This window comes from Moschus berezovskii, chromosome 2 (genome assembly GCF_049115385.1).
Source record: "Moschus berezovskii isolate FMDL1 chromosome 2, NW_MosBer_1.0, whole genome shotgun sequence".
Taxonomy (NCBI): domain Eukaryota; kingdom Metazoa; phylum Chordata; class Mammalia; order Artiodactyla; family Moschidae; genus Moschus; species Moschus berezovskii.
Genome location: NC_142461.1, coordinates 6,908,142 through 6,928,614, shown reverse-complemented (window position 1 = coordinate 6,928,614; position 20,473 = coordinate 6,908,142). Strand labels below are relative to the sequence as shown.

The window sequence follows — 20,473 nt, the reverse complement described above, 5'->3', positions numbered from 1 at the left end:
GCCGAGGGACCCGGCAGAGAGGCAGGGAGAGGGGACGCGGAGCCCTCTGAGGGTCCAAGGGCGGGGACGCGAGCCAGGGGTGAGGTTCTCAGGAGCAGGGAGGCCAGAGGGCGGGGCTCTTAGGAGCCGGGAGGCCGGGGGGCGGGGTCTATGGACCGGGGGCGGGGCAGTGAGCCAGGGGCGGGGCTCTTAGGAGCCGGGAGGCCAGGGGCGGGGCCGATGGACCGGGGGCGGGGCAGTGAGCCAGGGGCGGGGCCGATGGACCGGGGGCGGGGCAGTGAGCCAGGGGCGGGGCTCTTAGGAGCCGGGAGGCCGGGGGCGGGGCCGATGGGCCGGGGGCGGGGCTCGCAGGAGCCGGGAGGCCGGGGGCGGGGCCGATGGGCCGGGGGCGCGGCAGCGAGCCAGGGGCGGGGTTCTCAGGGGCCGGGAGGCCAGGGGCGGGGCCGAGGAGCCCGGCGAGGGCCGGGGCCTGGCGGTCCCGGCGAAGGTGCGGAGAGAGGCTGGAAGGCCGTGGGCGGGGCTGAGAAGCGGGCGGGGTGGGAAAGGTCGGGGCTCCCCGGACGCGAGGGGAACGCGGCTCTGCGGGCGAAGGGGGCGGGGCGGCACGGAGGGGGCGGGGCGCGCCGAGTCCCGGACGGCGCTCGCTGCTGGCGGAGAGGCTGGCCCCGCGCAGTGCAGCAAGCGCCCCCCGGGCCCCATTCCGGCAGCTCCTGCGCCCACACCTCGCGCCCGCCATGCCCGAGCAGCTCAGCGTCGCCGAGTTCCTGGCCGTCACGGCAGAGGACCTCAGCTCCCCGGCCGGGGCTGCCGCCTTTGCCACCAAGATGCCCCGGTGCCGGGGGGCAGCCCTGGCGCGGGAGGAGGTGAGAGAAGGGCCGCGGTGGGAGGGGTCTGGGGTCCCGGCAGGGCCTTTCTTGACCTTCACAGGCGTGACCCGAGCAGTGATGGTTCTTCCCGCGCCCCAGAAACGTGCCCCTTCTCTAAATCTTTGAGAACCGACTGCATCTCTAACATCTGCGTCCTCCCCGTCGAGTGCCTGGAGCGGGGGGCGGGGGACGAGGAACCATTTGGGGGGACTCGCAGTCACCTCGACGACAGACTTCCCAGATTGAGGGACATACCGCCATTGTTCTTGATGACCAGCCGCCCGGTCGCTTGCGGGTTTGCTCAGCGCCTCACTGCATCTGTTTGGGTTTTCATCTTTGGAGCCCCACAAGTTCGTCCCCTAAGTCACTCCGTTTCTGGGAAACCGACCTTCCCGCCACAGTCCTGAACGAAACTTCTCCCTGGGAACAGGGAGGCCCCCTCTCCCCCAGACTGCTGGTTCTGAGATTTGGCTGGTGTTGTGGAATGCGGAGGAGAAGGCGCCAGGAGCCGGGGTTCACCTTGGCCAGGCTCTTCAGGAGTTTACAGCCTCCTCTCCCCTCCCCTGTCCTCTTTTGTCTTTTCCAGCACTGCCGTCCCAGGCCTTTCCTTTGGCGTTTGCAGGCTGCCCCACCCCATTCCCCTGCTCAGAGGAGTTCGTTCCTTTTCTTCAGACCCACCGCACTTTCCTGGGCCTCCTCTGCCGGAATATTCTAGGGCAGACACCCTGAGGCTTTGGGCCAAAGGAGAATAATGTGTTTTTGCAGCTCCCTTTCAGAAGATGCCCTGAATTTAGGTGGCGTTTTGGACCTCAGAAGTGGCTCTCACCTTCCATCCTTCACCCTGAGAATATTGAGCACCTACTGTGTAGCAGATAAAAAGATTAGTAGTTCCTCATACTCTCTCCTCCTCTTCCTCTCCCCTGCAGTCTGAACCCCCATCCTAGAGTAGTGATGATAGAGGACTGTGGAAAGATCATCCTCTTTGGGAAAGGCGGTGGACCTGTGTTCAGATTCTGGCTCTGCAGTTTGCCAGCTGTGTGAGCTTGGGCATGTGACCTGATCTGTTTGTGTCCCCACTTTTGGCATCTGTAAAATGGGGCTAATAATGTTTGCCTCACAGGACTATGGTATTATATGAGGCCACGTAGGGAACACATGCATTTTGATTAATGGAATGATTATAGGGTTAACTGACAGACCTCTTTAGACGGGGCTGGGTCTCTTTTTGTCCTCGTGTCTTTCACAGCTCAGTTCAGTCGCTCAGTCGTGTCTGACTCTTTGCGACCCCATGGACTGCAGCACGCCAGGCCTCCTTGTCCATCACCAACTCCCAGAGCTTACTCAAACTCATGTCCATTGAGTTGGTGATGCTATCCAACCATCTCATCCTCTGTTGTCCCCAGCCTAGCCTAATGCTTTGCATACAGTGGGGGAGGGGCAATGACCTTTGGCTTCTTTCCTTGAGCAGAATCAGTAGCTTGGAACCTACCACCTGTGAATGTAAGATGTATTTTACTGGAGGCTTACAGGGAAACTGCCCAGAACCTCTTCCTGAGGAGAGAGAGCCTCCAGAGAATTGTCTTCATTCTGTGACCTGGAAGAAGTCAGTGCGATCAGCATCCTTAGGGCTTTCACAGTTCATACTCCTCTTGGGGTTGTTCATTAAAATGTTAAATCAGAGCAGGATCTGGAGAAAGGGCTGTACTATGAACCTTCCTCCAGGGACAGAAATGCCCATTTATGCCCATGCATCTGGCCTTGCCTGGCTCCGTGTGGGTAAGCACTTGTGTGTGCCTGGGGGAGGGAGTCCTCAGAATGGATCTGGAGGCCACCTCAGGCTCCTATCAGGACTCCGCCCTGGCTCCAATGTAGGCCTGACAAAACCCGAATCTTTGCCTTTGAGATTTTAGTTTGGTGCACGCAAGGGTTTGTTGTTGCAACAGAAAGGTGTCTGACCCCAAATTCAGCTCTTCTCTTCAGCATGTCAGTGCCTCAGAAAGTCAGACTCTGCCCTTTGGACTTAACTGAGGCTTCCTGTTTGGCTTTGCATTTGTGTTTATATTTACATGCAGTTTGATGCTGGCATTCCCCCAGTCTGAGTTCTGGGCATGACTGACCCCCAGGCTTGAAGCTTCATTTGGCTGAATCACAATTTGACCGATTCTCAAAGCAAGTCCTCCAGCTGGTTTCCTGGGAGTAACTAAGGGCTCTGCCCTGGGACTTGCAGTCTTTTTTTGCTATCCTGCTAAGAACAGTCCTGGGTAGTTTACAGGAAACTAGAATATCAATGCTGAGAAGCGTTTGAAAGTCGAGATCACCTAGGAACTCCCATTTAAAATGGGGAGGGGACACATGTATACCTATGGCTGATTCTTGTCAGTGTTTGACAGAAAAGAACAAAATTCTGTAAAACAATTATCCTTCAATTAAAAAATAAATTAATTAAGATTAAAAAAATAATAAATCTGAAAAAAAAAGGATGGGGAAACTAATATCCAGAGAGTACTATAGACTTGTCTAAGCACCCACAGCTGGGGAGTGAAAGAATCAGCATTTTCACCCAAATGTTCTAACCCTTGGTCCTATTCGCTTTCCTTCTAAGTCCCTATGTAATTTCTCTGAACCTCAGTTATTTACCCTTAAAATGGGTCTAATAATCCTTCCTTGCTTACCTCTCTGGGTTGGTAAAGGTTTTTGTTTTTAATTTAAAACTGTTCAAATATAAGGGAGTATTCAAACAGATAATCATTCCATCAACCACCTTCTTCCTGTCCTGGGCCGTTGTTACATTGATATTCACAGTAATACAGGTCAAAATGGACCCAGGGAGATTAAGGCAGTTGACTTGTATCACGTAGTGGATCTGTCTGGCTTTGAGGCTTGTTCTGTGTCAGTTCTCCATGCTATTTCTCTGCTAGGCACCAAGAACATAAAGATGCTGCTCAGGTTTGCTGACTGGTAAGTGGAACCCCAGGAGTCTATCCAGAGTACACAGAAAAAGATATGGTTAGTGCCATAAGAGACCAGTGGAGCAAGGCAGGGAGAGAGACTGATGTAGTCAGGGACAGCTTCCTGGAGGAGGTGACATTTCCAGATGAGTTTTGAAGGATGGGAGAACTCCACTAAGTGGAGAGGACAAATGAATGCATATGGAACAGATGGGAAGAAAGCATATTCAGGAACCAAGTAAGCCACTATGACTTGTAGTGAGCCACTAAGTCTCAGTGTGACAATGCTGAGACTGTGTGCTATGTCATGTGTCTTAAACTACTAGTGAACTTACATTGGGTCTTGGATGAATCAGTCCACCACAAATCCGCTTGTGTTTTGTATATGTTTTTGGAAATTTAATGAAGTTTTCATTGAACAAAAGACATACTGATTTTTATTTAAAAAATTTAAAAACAGAAAAGGCTACAGTCACCTCTGACCTTGTCTCATGATTCCTGTCCTCTCCCCAGAGGTAACTGCTGTGTAAATGTGCATGCTTCCCAGTATCTGTCCTCAGAGAAAATGTGTTCTCCGTAAAGGGGTGGTGGTGAAGAGGGATGTTTACCTAAACCAGTACCGTGTCTTATAATGCATAGTTTTAAGTTTCCTTGGAGTCAGATTAATCTTTTCCTTTGTAACTTTAGCGTTTTTGAATCTTATTTTAGAAAGGATTTCATTCTTAATTCTCAGTATTCTTGTGAATTCTGCTTTGTCGTGTGTCGATACTTGTTTTACCCAAATAATAACATTTTTGTTTTTAAAAAAATGGTAAAAATTATGTAATCTTAGAGATTTTTTTTGTTTGCAAGCAACAGAAACCCTCTCAAGTTTATGTTGAAGAGAAACTTGTTTTAAGGAATTAGATGTGCCTTGTGGTACTGAGGAGCAGTAGACTTTACCTAGGCCTCACCAAGGCCCCACTTGAGGCTGAAAAGTCATCAGGAACAAAAGCAGCTGCTTCATCATTCCCACTGCCTCTGGCCTCTGTTTCTTTCTGCACCTCTGAGCAGTGCTTTTGCTCACTCGTCATCACCCAGGCCCCAAGGGCATCACACAGTCTTCTGGGAGGCCAGGTATCATTAGCCCCCACCTTCACGTGACCTCACTGGTCCAGCTTCTAAAGGCAACCAAGCCAATCTTATGTCCCACTTCCAAGTTCCTGGTAGGTTGGTGGCCCAGCCCACCAACCTTCCAGACTGGTTCCAGAAGCTGGGTCTCTGCCCCTGGTTTCATCAGCAGAGGTCATGAAGGGATAGACCCAGGCAGGGAAACAGCTACAGAGGCCTACACTGTGGGAGGAGACACTTCTCAGAGAAGAGGAGCAGGACCTGGAAAGTCCCCACCCACACCCCCACTTGTCAATGACAATCCATTTGGCACAATCTAGGCCCCAGGGAGAGGCGCTGTGTTCACCCTGTCTTGTGCCTCTGGTTATCCAGGTGAAGAGGAACCCTAGTTTGGGAAACTCAGCGGTAGTGCAATTAAAAAGATGGAGAGCTGAGGCGTGCAGCATGACTTGGAGGGTCTTGAGTGTCACTTAGGCATTTGGGCTTTTGGCTGGACAGCAGAGACAAGGGGACCAATCATGTTGTCTAAGGCTTGGATGAGGCTGTCCCTGCCGAGTGGCCAACATCCTGCAGGGACACTGCTCCATGCCAGGCCCTACGTTAGGCCCTGGGTAGGCACATTGCTCATTAAAAGAGATATAGTCTCTGCGCTACTGAGCTTAAAGTCTTCTGGGGAAGACAGGCAGTAAATAGGTCACTAGTTGCACATGTAATAAATGTCATGGCAGCTCATCCTCCCTGTCTAGGCCTGCCCTGAGGCTTGGTTCTGGGCCCTCATCTCTGCAGGCAATCTCATCCATAGCCATGGGTTCAGTCTTCTGTCTTCAGGTTACTCACATATATGTACCTTTAGCCCGGACCCTCATGTCCAGCTGCTCACATGGCTGTTTCACTTTCACTTGGTCAGTGTGCTCAAAGCCACATCACAACTTCTGCCCCAAGCTAGCCCTTCCGGTTTTCCCTTTTTTGGAGAAAGGTCCTTCCCTCTCTTCTGTTACACAAGCCAGAAGCTCCGTGTCCTCCATCACTAAAGGTCATCGGTGTTAACTTCTAAGCATCTCTGTCTGCTTCTCTACATCACGACCCTGGGCCACGCCACTGTCACTGCTCCCCCGGAATGCTGCACTGGCCTCCTAACGTGTCTTACCACCTTTACTCTGGCTCTGTTCAACCTAACAGCACTGTGTCGCTATCTCTGGCAGCATACATCCTAGATACATTTTACATTTATTTGCATAATTACTTTATTAAAATCTGATTTCTCACTAGATTTCTACTTACATAAGAAAAGAACCTCTCTCACCACTGGATCCTTAGTGCTGACCATAGCACCATAGTCGGAGCTCAGAAAATAAGAGTGGAATAACAAATAATGAAAAGAAGAAAGTGAAAAGGAGCTTTGATAGAGAATAATGGGGTGAGGGTGCTCTAGTTGGAGGGAACCCCTGAGGGAACGTCTGAGTTAGTAAAGAACCTCAAGTGTTGGTGACACTGAAGGAAGGCCAGAGGAACAGAAGCATAGCCTAGAAAAGGAAGAGCCGGACGAATTTGGGAAGCAAGGGTCAGATGATCTTCAGGTTTGTAGGCCCTGGTGGCAAGTCTGGGTTTTATTTTGCAGACAAGCAACATGACCAATTTATATTTATTTCTTTTTAATATTTGTTTTCTTTTAATATTTATTTGTTTGGCTGTCCTGGGTCTTAGTTGCAGCATACGAACAATTGGTTGCTGCATGTGGGGTCTAGTTCCCTGAGCAGGGATTGACCCAGGGCCCTCCTGCGTTGGGAGCAAGGAGGCTTAGCCACTGAAACACCAAGGAAGTTCCCCCCACTTACATTTTAGAAAGATCATGATCAGCTGCTGCATGGAGACTAGACTGGAGGAGTCGGGAGGAGACCCAGGGAGGCTGTTGGCAGTTGTTCATGGAAGAGGTGATGGTGGTCGTGGGGAGAAGTGGTTGGGGCTGTGGTTGGTGGAGAAGTGGGCAGATTCTAGAAGGATTTCATAAGTAATGACAGCAGGATTTGTTGATGGAACGCATGTGGGGGGTGGTCAACAATGGTTCCCAAATTCCTAACAGAAGAATGCCATTGCCCCTTCCTAGGAAAAGAAATCTGAGACAGGAACAGGTTTGGAGGGTAGTCAAGAATTCTGTTTTTACATCTTATAGGTTTTTGAAGCATTCAAGTGGGGAAGTCAAGACATTTAGATGTATTCATTTGAAGGTCAAAGGACTAGGCAGGAGATACACATCTGAGAGTTGCAGCATTGAGGTGGGCTTCCCTAGTAGCTCAGATGGTAACGCATATGCCTGCAATGCAGGAGATCTGGGTTCGATCCCTGAGTCGGAAAGAGCCCCTGGAGAAGGAAACGGCAACCCACTCCAGTATCCTTGCCTGAAAAATTCCATGGACAAAGGAGCCTGGTGGGCTATCGTCCATGGGGTCGCAAAGAACTGGACATGACTGAGTGACTAACATACACACACAGCTTTGAGATAATGGGTTTCAAACTTGGATCTGTGTAAGCATCACCTGGCATCATTCCCAGAGAGTCCTATTGAATAGCTGTTTCTTACTTAGCCTTCTTATTGCAAGTAACAGAAACCAACCTGAGCTGATTTAAACAGAAAAGAAGTTCACTGAAAGGGAATATTCAGTAGTTCACAGGATTTCTGGGAAGCTGGAGAACTGGGGCAAGGCAGCAGACGGGATCTCAGCCAAGCCACTCTCCTGAGCCAGTTTGGCGAGGACGCTGCTGACGTGCATTAAATGCCACAGCTTGTACCACCGCTGTCCCCTGGGGGCTGGGGACCTTCACTGTTGCTGTTGCTATTCAGTCGCTCAGTCGTGTCAGGCTCTTTGCGACCCTATAGACTGCAGTATGCGATGCTTCCCTGTCCTTCGCTATCTTCCGGAGTTTGTTCAAACTCATGGCCGTTGAGTCAGTGATGCCATCCAACCATCTCATCTTCTGTCACCCCCTTCTCCTCCTGCCCTCAGTCTTTCCCAGCATCAGGGTCTTTTCCAACGAGTTGGCTCTTCACATCATGTGGTCAAACTATTGGAGCTTCAGCATCAGTCCTTCCAATGAATATTCAGGGTTGACTTCCTTTCGGATTGACTGGCTTGATCTCCTTGCTGTCCAATTTTGCCATCGGTATCAGAATGATCTTCCACTCTCTCTACTCCTGATTCAAAGTCTACATTGAGTGCCTCTGATTGGCCAAGCCTAGCTCCTGCATTCCTGTACCCTAGCTTCAAGGGAGTCTGGAAATCGTGAATTTGGTCTTGGTAATTTTTGTAGAAGGCAAGCTCTGCTGAGGCTTGCATGCAAGTAATTTACCAGGTATAGGAAAAAGGTTTAGATACCAGTCTGGCAGAAATGAGAAATGTCCTTGGCAGGCTCACCAGCCTGCAGGAGAATGTCTGGGAATCTGCATCTTAATCAGCACCCCAAAGAGATGCTCATGTAGGTGGTCTATGAACTACATAATGCGTTTAGTGCTTAAAGAAGTGGGAGTAGATAAGATCACCCAGGGAGAGGAATGAAGACAGTCTGGGCTCAAGCTCTGGGGAGCTCCAGGTCTGACAGGTTAGGATGGGAAGAATAGTTGATAAGGGAGATAGAGGTGCTGCCAGGGCGGAAGGAAGGAAATCAAGAGAGTACAGTGCCTCAGAAGCCAGGGGAGGAATGTTTTGATGAAGGAGCAATGCTCAGCTCTGTCAGATGAAAGTGAAAGTTAAGTCACTCAGTTGTATCCAACTCTTTGTGACCCCATGGACTATAGTCCACCAGGCTCCTCTGTCCATGGGATTCTCCAGGGAAGAATACTGGAGTGGGTTGCCATTTCCTTTTCCAGGGAATCTTTCCGACCCAGGGATCGAACCCAGGTCTCCTACATTGAAGGCGGACGCTTTAACCTCTGAGCCACCAGGGAAGCCTGGAGATCAAACAAGAAAATGACAGAGCCATGACTCCTGATGTTGGCAACTTGGAGGTCACTGGTGACCTTAAGAACCTTAAGTGCTATTTTAAGGGCTTCCCTGGTGGCTCAGAGGTTAAAGCATCTGCCCCCAATGCGGGAGACCCAGGTTCAATCCCTGGGTCGGGAAGATCCCCTGGAGAAGGAAATGGTAACCCACTCCAGTATTCTTGCCTGGAGAATCCCATGGACAGAGGAGCCTGGTAGGCTACAGTCCACGGGGTCACAAAGAGTCAGACACAACTGAGCGACTTCACTAAGTGACCTTAGTGCTATTTTCCCCTGGCCTGGACTAATTTGAGGGGGAGACAGATGAGAAATTTTCCTGAGAAGGGAAGTAGAGACATAGGATGCCGACCAGGGACCTGGGCCAAGAGGGTTTTCCAGGCCAGACTTAGAACCCAGCTCCATCTGGGCCCAGCCTCTTCCCACTCCAGGCTGCCTCTGCACAAGGACGCAGGGTCCTCCTGGAGTGTCAGCCTCAATCCCAGTCTCGCAAAGTCTCCTTGCCTCCTCAAATTTCAGTCTTTGGCCCCAACTTCCTTGCTTGGTATTCAGCTGTTTCTGGCCACTAAGGTGACACAGGCAGGTTTGGGGACAGAAACCGGAGTTTTAGGTCAGAGTAGAGGGGAAATGCTTTCTGCAAAGTCAATTTGGTAGTATAGTCCTCGGATATCTTTGCCAGAAGATTCTTTTGATAGGCTCAGAGTATATACAGCAGTGAAGCCCACAGGGGCACAGTGAGTTCCGCAGACTCTGGGGCAGGGCTTTGGGCCTCCTTTGTCCTGGGAACTTTGGGAGTGGGCCTCACCGGGAAGGTACAGGAGGCTAAGCTGGGAACAGCTGCTAAAGGTTTTCTTTTTTTTTTTCTTTTATTTTTTTGGCTGTACTGCATGGCATGTGAGATCTTAGTTCACCAAGCGGGCATCAAACTAGCACCCCTTGGTTTGGAAGCACAGTGTATTAACCACTGGACCGCCAGAGAAGTCCCCGCTAAAGGTTTTCTAACTGGGCTTGGTTTTGACTTTGAGCTTTCAAGAACTTCAGATGCTGTTGGCTCCACCCAGACCTACAAATCAGAATCTCGCAGCAGTGAGACTTGGGCAAGGAAACAGTCAGAAGGTCCCCAGGCAACTCTGATGAGCAGTCAGTGAAGACTATCATGGTGAGCTGTGTGTGCTCACTTAAGGTTTGTTAGTCTTTAAACACTATTTATTGAACATCTGCTGTGTACGAAGGTAAAATGGTAGTCTCTGAAGGCATAGAGATGACAAGGTACCCACCTGGGAGGGAGAAGAACTCATGCCCATAGAAAGATGACTGACAGCCCGCAGCATAAAGGGGTGTGGCTGAGATCAAAGGAGAGAGTCCTGTAACTGAAGTCAAGCAGACTTGGGTTTGAATTCTTATGGGTTCTGTGACCTCAGGCACATGACTTGAATTGTCTGAACCTCAGTTTCCCCATCTGCAGATCAGGGTGATGATAACTGTCTTATGGGGTTTCTTTGAGGGGATTACATATAAATCCTCTAGCATCTACCTGGCGCATAACAGATACTTAATTTTTTACAATTCTCTTTTACTGAAAACACAAGTATCCCTGCTTATAGAATAGTGAAGTAGATTAGTAACCACAGAGAAAAGGGGAAGATCATTGCAATAGGGATGAGGTAATTACTGTGAGTAAGCACTAAAATTGTGTAGTTCTGGCACCGGAGCAAAATGAGAAATCTTGTGTATCTTGCGGGTGTCCGGGAATGAGTAGCTGAGCCTGATTCTGGATGAGACGGGTTGTCCCCTCAGCTCTGCCCTTTGCTCCCTCCCATCCATTTCTTTCCACATCAAACATTTGTTGAGAGCTGTCTCCATTCTCAGTCCTGGCTGCACATTACAATCCCCTGGGTTACTTTTAGCTAGTTTGTTGTTTTTTTAATAGAGATAAAATTCATATGAGACAAAATACACCATTTTAATCATTCTGAAATGTACTGTTCAGCAGTCTTTATTCACAGGGTTGCGCAATAATTGCCACAGTCTAATTCCAGAACATTTCCATCAGGCCAAAAAAGAAATACTGTGAGCATTAGAAGTCACTCCCGACTATGACTCCCTCCACCCTCTGGCAACTTTCAGTCTCTATGGATTTGCCTATTCCAAACATTTCACATCAGTGGAATCCTACAGTATATGGACTTTTGTATCTGGCTTCTTTCAGTTAGCTTAATGTTTCAAGGTTCTTCCATACCCACCAGGCAAAATGTTATAAGCATTTCCCATGTACATATTAACTCTTGTAATCCCCATCAAAGGCACACAGAGATGAAATAGCCCAGGAAGCAGAATTGCCAAAGCACATACAGGATGTGCCTGCAATATTTGCAGCATACTTACACTAAGAATTATTCATTGATTATATGAAATTCTAATGTAACTGCGTGTCCGGTATTTATTTTTGATACATTGGGCAACTCTGCTAGCAGTAAGTGGCCAAGCCAGTTATTTGGACCTGAGCAGTTCAAAGCACGTGGGAGTGCCTCACCTCTCACTCCCCTAGGGATGCTGACATACAGGATGTTAAGTCTGAAGTGAGGCTCTGGCTCCCTTATTTTTTTAAGCACCCCAGGTCTTTCACCTGATAGCCTGGGGTTGTGTCTCAGGCTCTGGGAATGTGGAGATGTCTGCAATCTTCTTCCATGCTGCTTCTTCCTGGCTATCTTCCATGATGGCCAGGATGGCTGTCATGCAGCGCTCCCTGTGTACCTGACACTGGGCTAGGTGCTTAAGTGTCTGATGGCATTCAGCCTCATGAGATAAGTGCTATTTTTATTCTGACAGATAGGGACATGGAGGCTCAGAGAAACAGTCACTTGCCCCAGGTCACACAGCTAAGAGTATTAGAACTAGAATTTGGGCCTCAGAACAGTGTGATGTCCTGAGTTCTTAACCCCTGTTGCCTTTTCTGTGTTCCCATAGGGCCCTGCTAGTATTCTTGTACTCATTAATTCATTCCACGAAGGTTTACTGCTGCTCATGTGCCAGACCCTGTGCTGGGTGCTGTGGATATGAAAGCAAACGAGCCCATCCCTGCCCCCCTCCTTGTAATTAATTAATTTTTAAAAAATTCTGGCAGCCCTGGGTCTTCATTGCAGCGCGCAGGCTTCTCATCGCAGAGCACAGTCTCTAGAGCGCCCATTCAGTAGTTGCAGCACATAGGCACTCTAGCTGTGGCATTCTTAGTAGCTCCAGGCATGTGGGATCTTACTTCCCCAACCAGAATCAAACCCCGGTGCGCGCCCCTACCCCAACCCGCCCGCTGGCAAATTCGTATCCTTGCCCTTTTAGTGTTTTCAGCGCCCGTAGAGAGTCAGAAATGGTAAATAAGGGCCACGATTGCTCTGGTAGAAGCCTGTGGTGGGCCCAGGGTGGCTTAAAGTCAGTTCTGTTGTGGTGGGGGCAATGACCTGTAAGCTGAGTGGGGAAGGATGTGTTCACTGGGCAGCACGGCGAAAGGTCTAGCAGCTGGAAACAGCCAGAGGCACTGAGCAAACTGCAGAGTTGGGGAGGACCCGGGTTCAAGGGGTTCGTGGTGACTGTCAGGTGGGGGCAGGGAAGGATTCACCCAGGTCCACCAGAGGACCGGAGGCAGGGGGCCCCCTGCTGCCCTGTCCAGGGGATAGGCTGCGTTCTCCTCAGGGTTGAGTGAAATTCAGGGCTCGGGGCCAGAGGTCAGATGGGAATCTACAGCGATCCTCGGGCAGAGTTCTTGCTCTCTTAGCTCATCTCTGCCGAGCAGTCTCCCGGGGAAAATCTCAGCCAGGAAACTTGGGGTTTGTGGAGGCCTCAGTGCACACAGAGGGTGCGGCTCCCTTCCTGCAACCCCTCCTCCCCCCCACCCCAACCCCGCTTCCCATCCCACCACCCTGCAAGGGGCAGCTCCTGAGGCTGAGTTGGCAGGGCTGGCCGGGTGCCCAGGCTGGGGAGACGGCTTCAGGGGCCCAACTGAGGGGTCACACGGCCAGCCACGGGCTCTAGCAGCGCAGGAAGGAAAACAGCGAGAGACTGAGGGACCCTGAAATAATAAATGTCGGAGCTGGCAGGAGCCTTCCATGTCACCGCCCAGCCCCTCGTTCCAGACAAGGAGTCGGCCCAGGGAGAGAAGGAGACTGACTGCTCGAGGTCACAGCGGGGGCCGGGGCAGGCCTGGGACTGGCAGTGGAGCCCCTTCTCCTGACTGTCCCAGCCTGGATGCTCGGGTGCTGGGGATGGGGGCTTATCCAGATGAAAACCATTTGGAGACATTTCCTCCTGCTGGTGGGGCTTCCCAGGTGGCGCTAGTGGTAAAAAAAAGCAAACAAAAATTCATCTGCCAATGAAGGAGATGTAAGAGACACAGGTTCGATCCCTGGGTTGGGAAGATCCCCTGGAGGAGGGCATGGCAACCCACTCCAGTATTTTTGCCTGGAGAATCCCATGGACAGAGGAGCCTGACGATATACAGTCCATAAGGTTGCTAAGAGTCAGACAAGACCAAAACCGAGTTTGGTCGCATGCATGCTCCTGCTGGTGGCCGAGCTTGGGGAAGCCTTACCGAAGATGCTTAACTCAGCTCTGAGTCCCGGAGCTTTGGCCGGGAAGGGTCATGTCTGTCAGCTCTAGATTGTGCAGGTGGGGAAACTGAGGCACAGACAGAGGAAGGAATTTGCTGAGGGATACGGAGGGGCTGATCGCAGAATTGAGCCTAAAATTCAGTGCCCTCCCTCCTTTCCCTCAAAATGTTTCTGCATTGCTTCCAAAGATGCCTGACATCTGCCGTTAGAAAAACCATGACCTAATTTATTAATAATCATCACAGCCATCCTTACAGAGCTGAGTGGGGCTCAGAGAGGGGTGCAAGTGAGAGAAGCCTCTGGAGCAGAGGGCGCTACTTACATGACTCTGAGCCAGTTGCCTTGCTTTCCCCAGCCTCAGTTTCTTCATCTGTAAAATGGGAAGGATATTAACTACCTCACAGGAATAAACAAGGAAACAGAAATAAACCAGCATTCAGTAAGTGGGGGTGGTGGCTGGATTTATGTAAGTAGATCCTCCCGGGAGCTTGGAATCCAAGTGTTTCCTGTTGGTGATCTGCTTTGGTAGCACGGAGTCCTAACCACTGAACCCCAAGGAAGTCCCATCTACCACGAGAATTTATCGGGTCACTCTTCTCTTGTTCAGAACTTTGCAGGACCTCCCCATCACTCGTGAGCTAAAACCTAGAGGTTTGGGTTAAACGCATGGATTCTGAAGCCCGATATCCTGGGCCTGAGTCCAGTCACACCACTTACCAGCTATGTGAGCTGGACAAATGCCATAATTTCCCCAGGCCTCAGGTTTCTCATCTGTAAAAGTTTCTGGGGATGTTGACAGGATTGTGTGAAATAATGCAGAATCTGTCACGTTTTTAGAAGAAACCTGGCACGTGGCGGTGATTAAAACCATCCCCTGGCTTCTCACTAGGAACATGGGCTCCCAGCAGGTCACTCAGGGTCCCGCTTAGCCTGAGGCCTCACTACTCGCCACTTCCCCACCCAGCCTGCTAGGTGCCTGCCACATAAGCTCCAGGCCATTCCCCAAATGTGCTGACGCTTTAACCCAGGGACTTTGCCAGGGTGCCTCTCCCCTCTTTTCTTTTTTTTTTTTTAATGAATTAATTGAGCTGTGCCGGTTCTTCCTTGAAGCACAGGGGACCTTCGATCTTCATTGCAGCATGTGAGATCTTTAGTTGTAGCCTATGGGATCTAGTTTCCTGATCAGGGATCATACCCAGGCCCCCTGCACTCGGAGCACAGAGTCTTAGCCACTGGACCACCAGGGAAGTCCCCTCTCCCCTCTTAGAGTTGATTTCCCTGTCCTGCTTTTCTCCACCAGTATCTCCCCACCTTTTCAAGGCTCTGGTGAAGCACTGCTTCATCCCAGGGTAGGGTGGGCGCTCTTGTGCCCCCCTCCCCACAACAGGCATCTCTTCTGCTCTAGCCTCACCCAGGCCGCCTCCGCCCTTGGCTGAGCACATCCTTGTCTACGTTTGGCGTGGCCTTCTCCTCTCCCCAGCACTCGCACAGTCAGGCAGAGCACAGCTGGACACTCAGTATGTGTGGACGAGCCCCTACTGTGTACCGGCGACTCTGTTGGAGACCTTACCCCAGCCCCTGCCTTGGCCCCGCTGGGCAGAGCTGGGGCAGCCTTCAGATTTGAGGTCCCAGAGTAGATGCTGTTCAGGGAGTAGAACTGAGCTGGGATTGCCTGGAGGTGGGATGCTAGCGAATACTTCCCAGTCCCAACCTTGCTCCTCCTTGCTGGTCACCCATGAAGGGCCCTGTGGGGCTCCCTGCCTTTCTTTGTATCTGCTGGTTGGGCAGGTGGGTGAGCAAAACCAAACTTAGAGAATGATACGAACAGGACAGCTCACATTTGCAAGGGCTACAAACTTAGCCAGTCTTTATGATCCAAATCCCAATAGAAAGTAACTGAAGCAGGAGTGACTATCATTCCCATTTTTTAAAAAAATATTTATTTAATTGATTGCGTCAGGTCATGTGGGGTCTTTCATTGCTTGGACTCTCTAGTTATGGCACACAGGCCCCAGTTTGAGTCCCGGGTCGGTCTCTGCCACTTTCTGGCTGTGTGAGCTCAGGCAACTTTCTTCACCTCTCTGAGCCTCACTGACATCAGCCAGATGGGAATAAAATCAATACCTGCCTTATCAGGAGTCTTAAAGGGTGGATGTCAAATTGCTTTGCAAACTGTAAAGCCCTGTGCAAGTTTTGTATTTATTCTTTCCTTAGTTTGTTTGCATTTCCAGTGAGAGCTGGGGCCAGAAACTCACCTGAGCTTTTGTTTTTCAGTCTGTAAAATGCGGAGATAATGTTAGATTATCGCCCATATTCTGTGATGTAGCCTCTCAAGGGACGACAGCATGGTCCAAAGCAAAGGTAGAAAATGGTTTTCATCTCCTGTGCCAATTATAGTTTGATAGCTGGAGAAGGCAATGGCAACCCCCTCCAGTACTCTTGCCTGAAAATGGACGGAGAAGCCTGCTGGGCTGCAGTCCATGGGGTCGCGAAAAGTCAGACATGACTGAGCGACTTCACTTTCACTTTTCATTTCCATGCCCTGGAGAAGGAAATGGCAACCCACTCCAGTGTTCTTTCCTGGAGAATCCCAGGGACGGGGGAGCCTGGTGGGCTGCCATCTACGGGGTTGCACAGAGTCGGACACGACTGAAGCGACTTAGCAGCAGCAGGTAGAGGCTACCTGAAGAACTGCCTTAACAGAATGATGAAACAAAGCCAGTCAGTGGGGAAAATACTGTGGTGGATTAATCATGGCTCCAGTGGTCATGAAATCCCACAAAAGAGGTGCCTATGCCCTGTATTATAATAGTCCAAAGGAATGAATGTCCAATGGTGAAATTTAATCTGCAGCTGCCAAGGCCTTAGCTTTAGCAGCTCTGCCCCCTGGATTGGGTCGCCATGGTTACCACAGCTGGTTCTGAGAAACCACAGGACTGAAGAATGGCTCCTATTGATGAATCCTGACCCAGGAAGGGGACATGCAGAAGGCCCTTCCAAGCAGGGAAGCTGGGCATGGCCCTAGTGCTGCCATCTGTGGTCTTTTGCTGCAGCGAGGGAGAGCACAGTGTGTGTGTGTGTGTGTGTGTGTGGGAAGCTGGGCATGGCCCTAGTGCTGCCATCTGTGGTCTTTTGCTGCAGCGAGGGAGAGCACAGTGTGTGTGTGTGTGTGTGTGTGTGTGTGTGTGTGTGTGTGTGTGTGAGGGAGAGCACAGTGTGTGTGTGTGTGTGTGTGTGTGTGTGAGGGAGAGCACAGTGTGTGTGTGTGTGTGTGTGTGTGTGTGTGAGGGAGAGCACAGTGTGTGTGTGTGTGTGTGTGTGTGTGTGTGTGTGTGTTTATGTCTGGGATGGGGTGGGGGGCAACATGGAGCTGTATCACCAACAGGAATTCAGACTTTGTCCAAGCCCAGCCAGGCAAGGCTGCCCGAAGGACTCTGGTTGATTTTCTAACTTCAGACATGTCCCTGGTACTCTGAGTTTCACCTCCCTTTGCCCAGTGCCTGCCCAGACTCTTGTGTGAACTCTTAGCTTTGAGAGAAATCTAAATGGCCATCCCTGCTGATCCAAAATCTGAACCACACTCTACCACCCGAAGTCCCTGAATAATTCAAGCTCACGCCTTCCAGGGTTGCTTATTCTTCCTTAGGAACTTCTTCATCTGTTTGAGCTGATGTCTGTTTCTGTCTCTCTAACTTCTACCTGTCAGTCCAGGAAATCCTCTTCAGGGCCAACTTCAACCAGTCTGTTTTCTCTCTAGTAGGACAGCCCTTGGAGTATTTGCAGTGGGGGCCCAGCCACTACTGTCAACTTCCTTTTCTTTGGACAGGTCTCCCTCCGTCGCTCCCTCCTGTGTTGAGGGGATGTTGAGGGGATATGATAAAGATGCTTGAGCTGAGATTCAGGCTCAAAGGCAGATCCAGCCCCAAGACCAAAGGAGCCATGTTTCTGTGGGGCTGCTTGCTCGTAATGAAAGAACATTGGCCCTGGACTTGGCCAGACCTGGGTTTAAATTACGACTCTGCTGCTCTGCAGTGTTATGTGACCCGGACAAACCTGGACATGCTCCTTCCCGTGGCATTTTCATCTACAAAATGCAGATGGTGATGCCTACCTCAAAGGGTGGCTGGAAGACTGACAAGTAAGAGCCTCGCCCAGAACGCTTCCTCAGGCACTCAGGACGTGTAACACCTTGCACTGTGTGGCTGCCCAGTGGCAGAGGTTGCACTGTGGTCCCTCGGCACCGTGGTTCCCACATCTTGCTGAGTAGGCTCATGGGTTGGGGGAGGTATCTTCAGTTAGCTCAAGGAAAGTTGAGAAATCCTCAATCAAATTCAGTTTCATTTTGAAATGGATATATTATTATCAATCAAATAATAGTATTCTAAGCCTTTTACCTATGTGTGTTCATTTCCCCAATAACCCTATATAGTAAAAACTATTATCATCCTCATTCACAAATAGGGAAATGGAGGCACAGAGAGGTCACATAGCAAATATCTAAATGGAGCTAGAATTCAAGACCGGGTAGTTTGGGGCCAGCCTCATAATTTTAGCCATGATGATTTACTGCATCTCTGAAGGGTAGAATTAAACCAGTGATCCCCAAACTTTAGCATGTGTCTGAATCACCTAGAGGGCTTGTTGAAACACAAATTGCTGGACTCCACCTCCAGATTTTCTGATTCAGCTAAAGAATTAGCATTTCTAATGAGCTCATTAGTTGATGTGATGCTGCTGAGCCCACTTTGAGAATCACTGACCTGGGGATTAAATAGACCGCCTTGAGTCCAGAGGCTAATTTTTGTTTTTTCCTAACCTACCCGGTCACAGGAATGAGGAAGGAGGGCTGATCTCATACAGAGGCAGAAAACAAACCACAGTAAAAACCATACTCATCTTTTCCAAGTGCCTGAAGCCTTGGCACACGCTGTTATGTCTGCAATCTCATCTAAGCCTCACAGTAACTCTGTGAGTTAAGTGGAGAGTGGATTTTTTCCCCACATGATATTATCTTTCTCCTATTTTAAAGAAGGGGTGATGTGGCTGGGCTAGTGTCACCCAGGGAGATAGTTTCCAGGAGACTGGGGCTAGAATCTCAGCTTGTGACTCATCATACCATGGTAGCCTCGTTACAGGAGTTCCAAAAACCTCTGTGCCTTTCTCCAAATCCCATCCCATTCCCAGGTTATGATCAGAATTTCGTCCTTAAAAATGGGCTTCCCAGGTGGTAAAGAATCCACCTGCCAATGTAGCAGATGCAAGAGACGTGGGTTCGATCCCTGGGTTGGAAAGATGCCCTGGAATAGGAAATGACAACCTGCGCCAGTATTCTGCCTGGGAAATCCCGTGGATAGAGGAGGCTGGCGGGCTACACTCCAGGGGTCACAGAGAGACAACTGATCATACCCATGCATGACAAAGGTCACCCCTTCCTTTCTTTTTCTTTTCTTTTATTAATTTTTTTTCTTTATTTCTTAGAGCAGTCTTAGGCTCACAGAAGAACTGAGTGGGAAGTATAGAGAGTCCCCATACACCCCCTGGCCCTATATATGCACAGCCTCCCCCGCTGTCATCACCATCCCACGCTAGCATGGAACATCTGTTATCATCAGTGGACCTGCACTAACGCATCATTATCACCCAAAGTCCACAGTTTGCATTGAGGTTCTCTCTTGGTGAATATTCTATGGGTTTTGACAGCTGCATAGTGAGATGTGTCCACTCTCATAGCACCATACAGGATAGTTTCACTGCGTAAAACTCCTGTGTTCTACCCACTCATCTCTCCCTCCCTCCAACCCCTGGCAACCACTGATTTTTTACAGTTTCCATAGTTTTGAGTTTTCCAGAAAGTCATACACTTGGAATCATATAGCATATAGCCTTTTTATATGGGCGGGTTTCCTTTTAAGTTTCCTTCATGTCTTTTGTGACTTGATAGCTCATTTTTTTTATGTTTTCTTAACTTTTTATTGTCCTATTTTCAATTTCCTTGACTCATGTGCAAATGTTAGTATTTCTATTTTTTTTCCTTTTTAATTTTTTTTATTTTATTTTTTTTTAAGTTTTTTTTTCCTTTTTTAAAAATTCATTTATTTTAATTGGAGGATAATTACTTTACAATATTATGATAGTTTTTGCCATGCACCAACATGAAAAAATATGGAACACCTCACAAATTTGCATGTCATCCTTGCGCAGGGGCCATGCTAATCTCTGTATCGTTCCAATTTTAGTGGTGCCAAAGCGAGCACCATAGCTCATCTTTTTTCAGCACTAAATAATAGTCCACTGTCTTCCAAGTTTTTACAGTGATGAATAAAGCTGCTATAAACATCCATGTGCAAGTCTTTAAATGGAAATAAGTTTCCACTCATTTACGTAAATACCGAGAAGAGCAGTTGCTGGATCATGACGGTAAATGTCTGTCTGGTTTTGTAGGAAACTGTAAAACTGTCTTCCAAAGTGGCTGTGCCATTTTGCACTCCTACCAGCAGTGTGTGAGAGTTCCTGTGGCTCCACTTCCTCACCAGCATTTGGTGGTGTTAGTAGTGGTGGGTTCTGTTCATTCTAATACGTGCGTAGTCCCTCCCTTCCTTTTTAAAAATACTTGCTGAAAGCTAACAAATGGAATATCCGTTACATACCATTGGGCAGAACTCTGTCACGTGACCACATTTAGTGGCAAGGTAGACTGGGAAGTGTAGTCTTTACTGTGACTGGCCAAGCGGCCATTTGAAAAATCAGGGTTCTAATTGCTAAAGGAAGAAAAGAGAAAGGGTTGAGAGCCAACCAGTAGCGTCTGCTCTACTGCAGGGAAGACAGACCCTCTTAAACTAGTTTGAGCTGTCAAAGGAATTCCTTCGGTAGATTCGGGGGTATTCCATGGAGGCCCAAGGACAGGAAGTATGGAAGGGCCTCTGAGAGTGAAGGACCTGGAAAGCGGTCAGAAACCAG

General features: G+C 49.5%; 1 protein-coding gene and 1 pseudogene across 2 annotated transcripts in view; one reads left to right on the top strand and one right to left on the bottom strand.

The window, feature by feature from the left end:
* The first annotated feature begins 602 nt into the window (after positions 1-602).
* ASAP3 (ArfGAP with SH3 domain, ankyrin repeat and PH domain 3) overlaps positions 603-20,473 on the top strand; it is a 49,626-nt gene continuing 29,755 nt past the window's right edge. For both annotated transcript variants that reach the window (XM_088843463.1, XM_088843464.1), the window contains exon 1: positions 603-863. In XM_088843463.1, the coding sequence (XP_088699589.1) occupies positions 735-863 (129 nt within the window). In that variant the 5' untranslated portion in view covers positions 603-734. The remainder of the gene's footprint in view (positions 864-20,473) is intronic.
* LOC129538811 (U6 spliceosomal RNA) lies at positions 19,673-19,771 on the bottom strand (annotated as a pseudogene).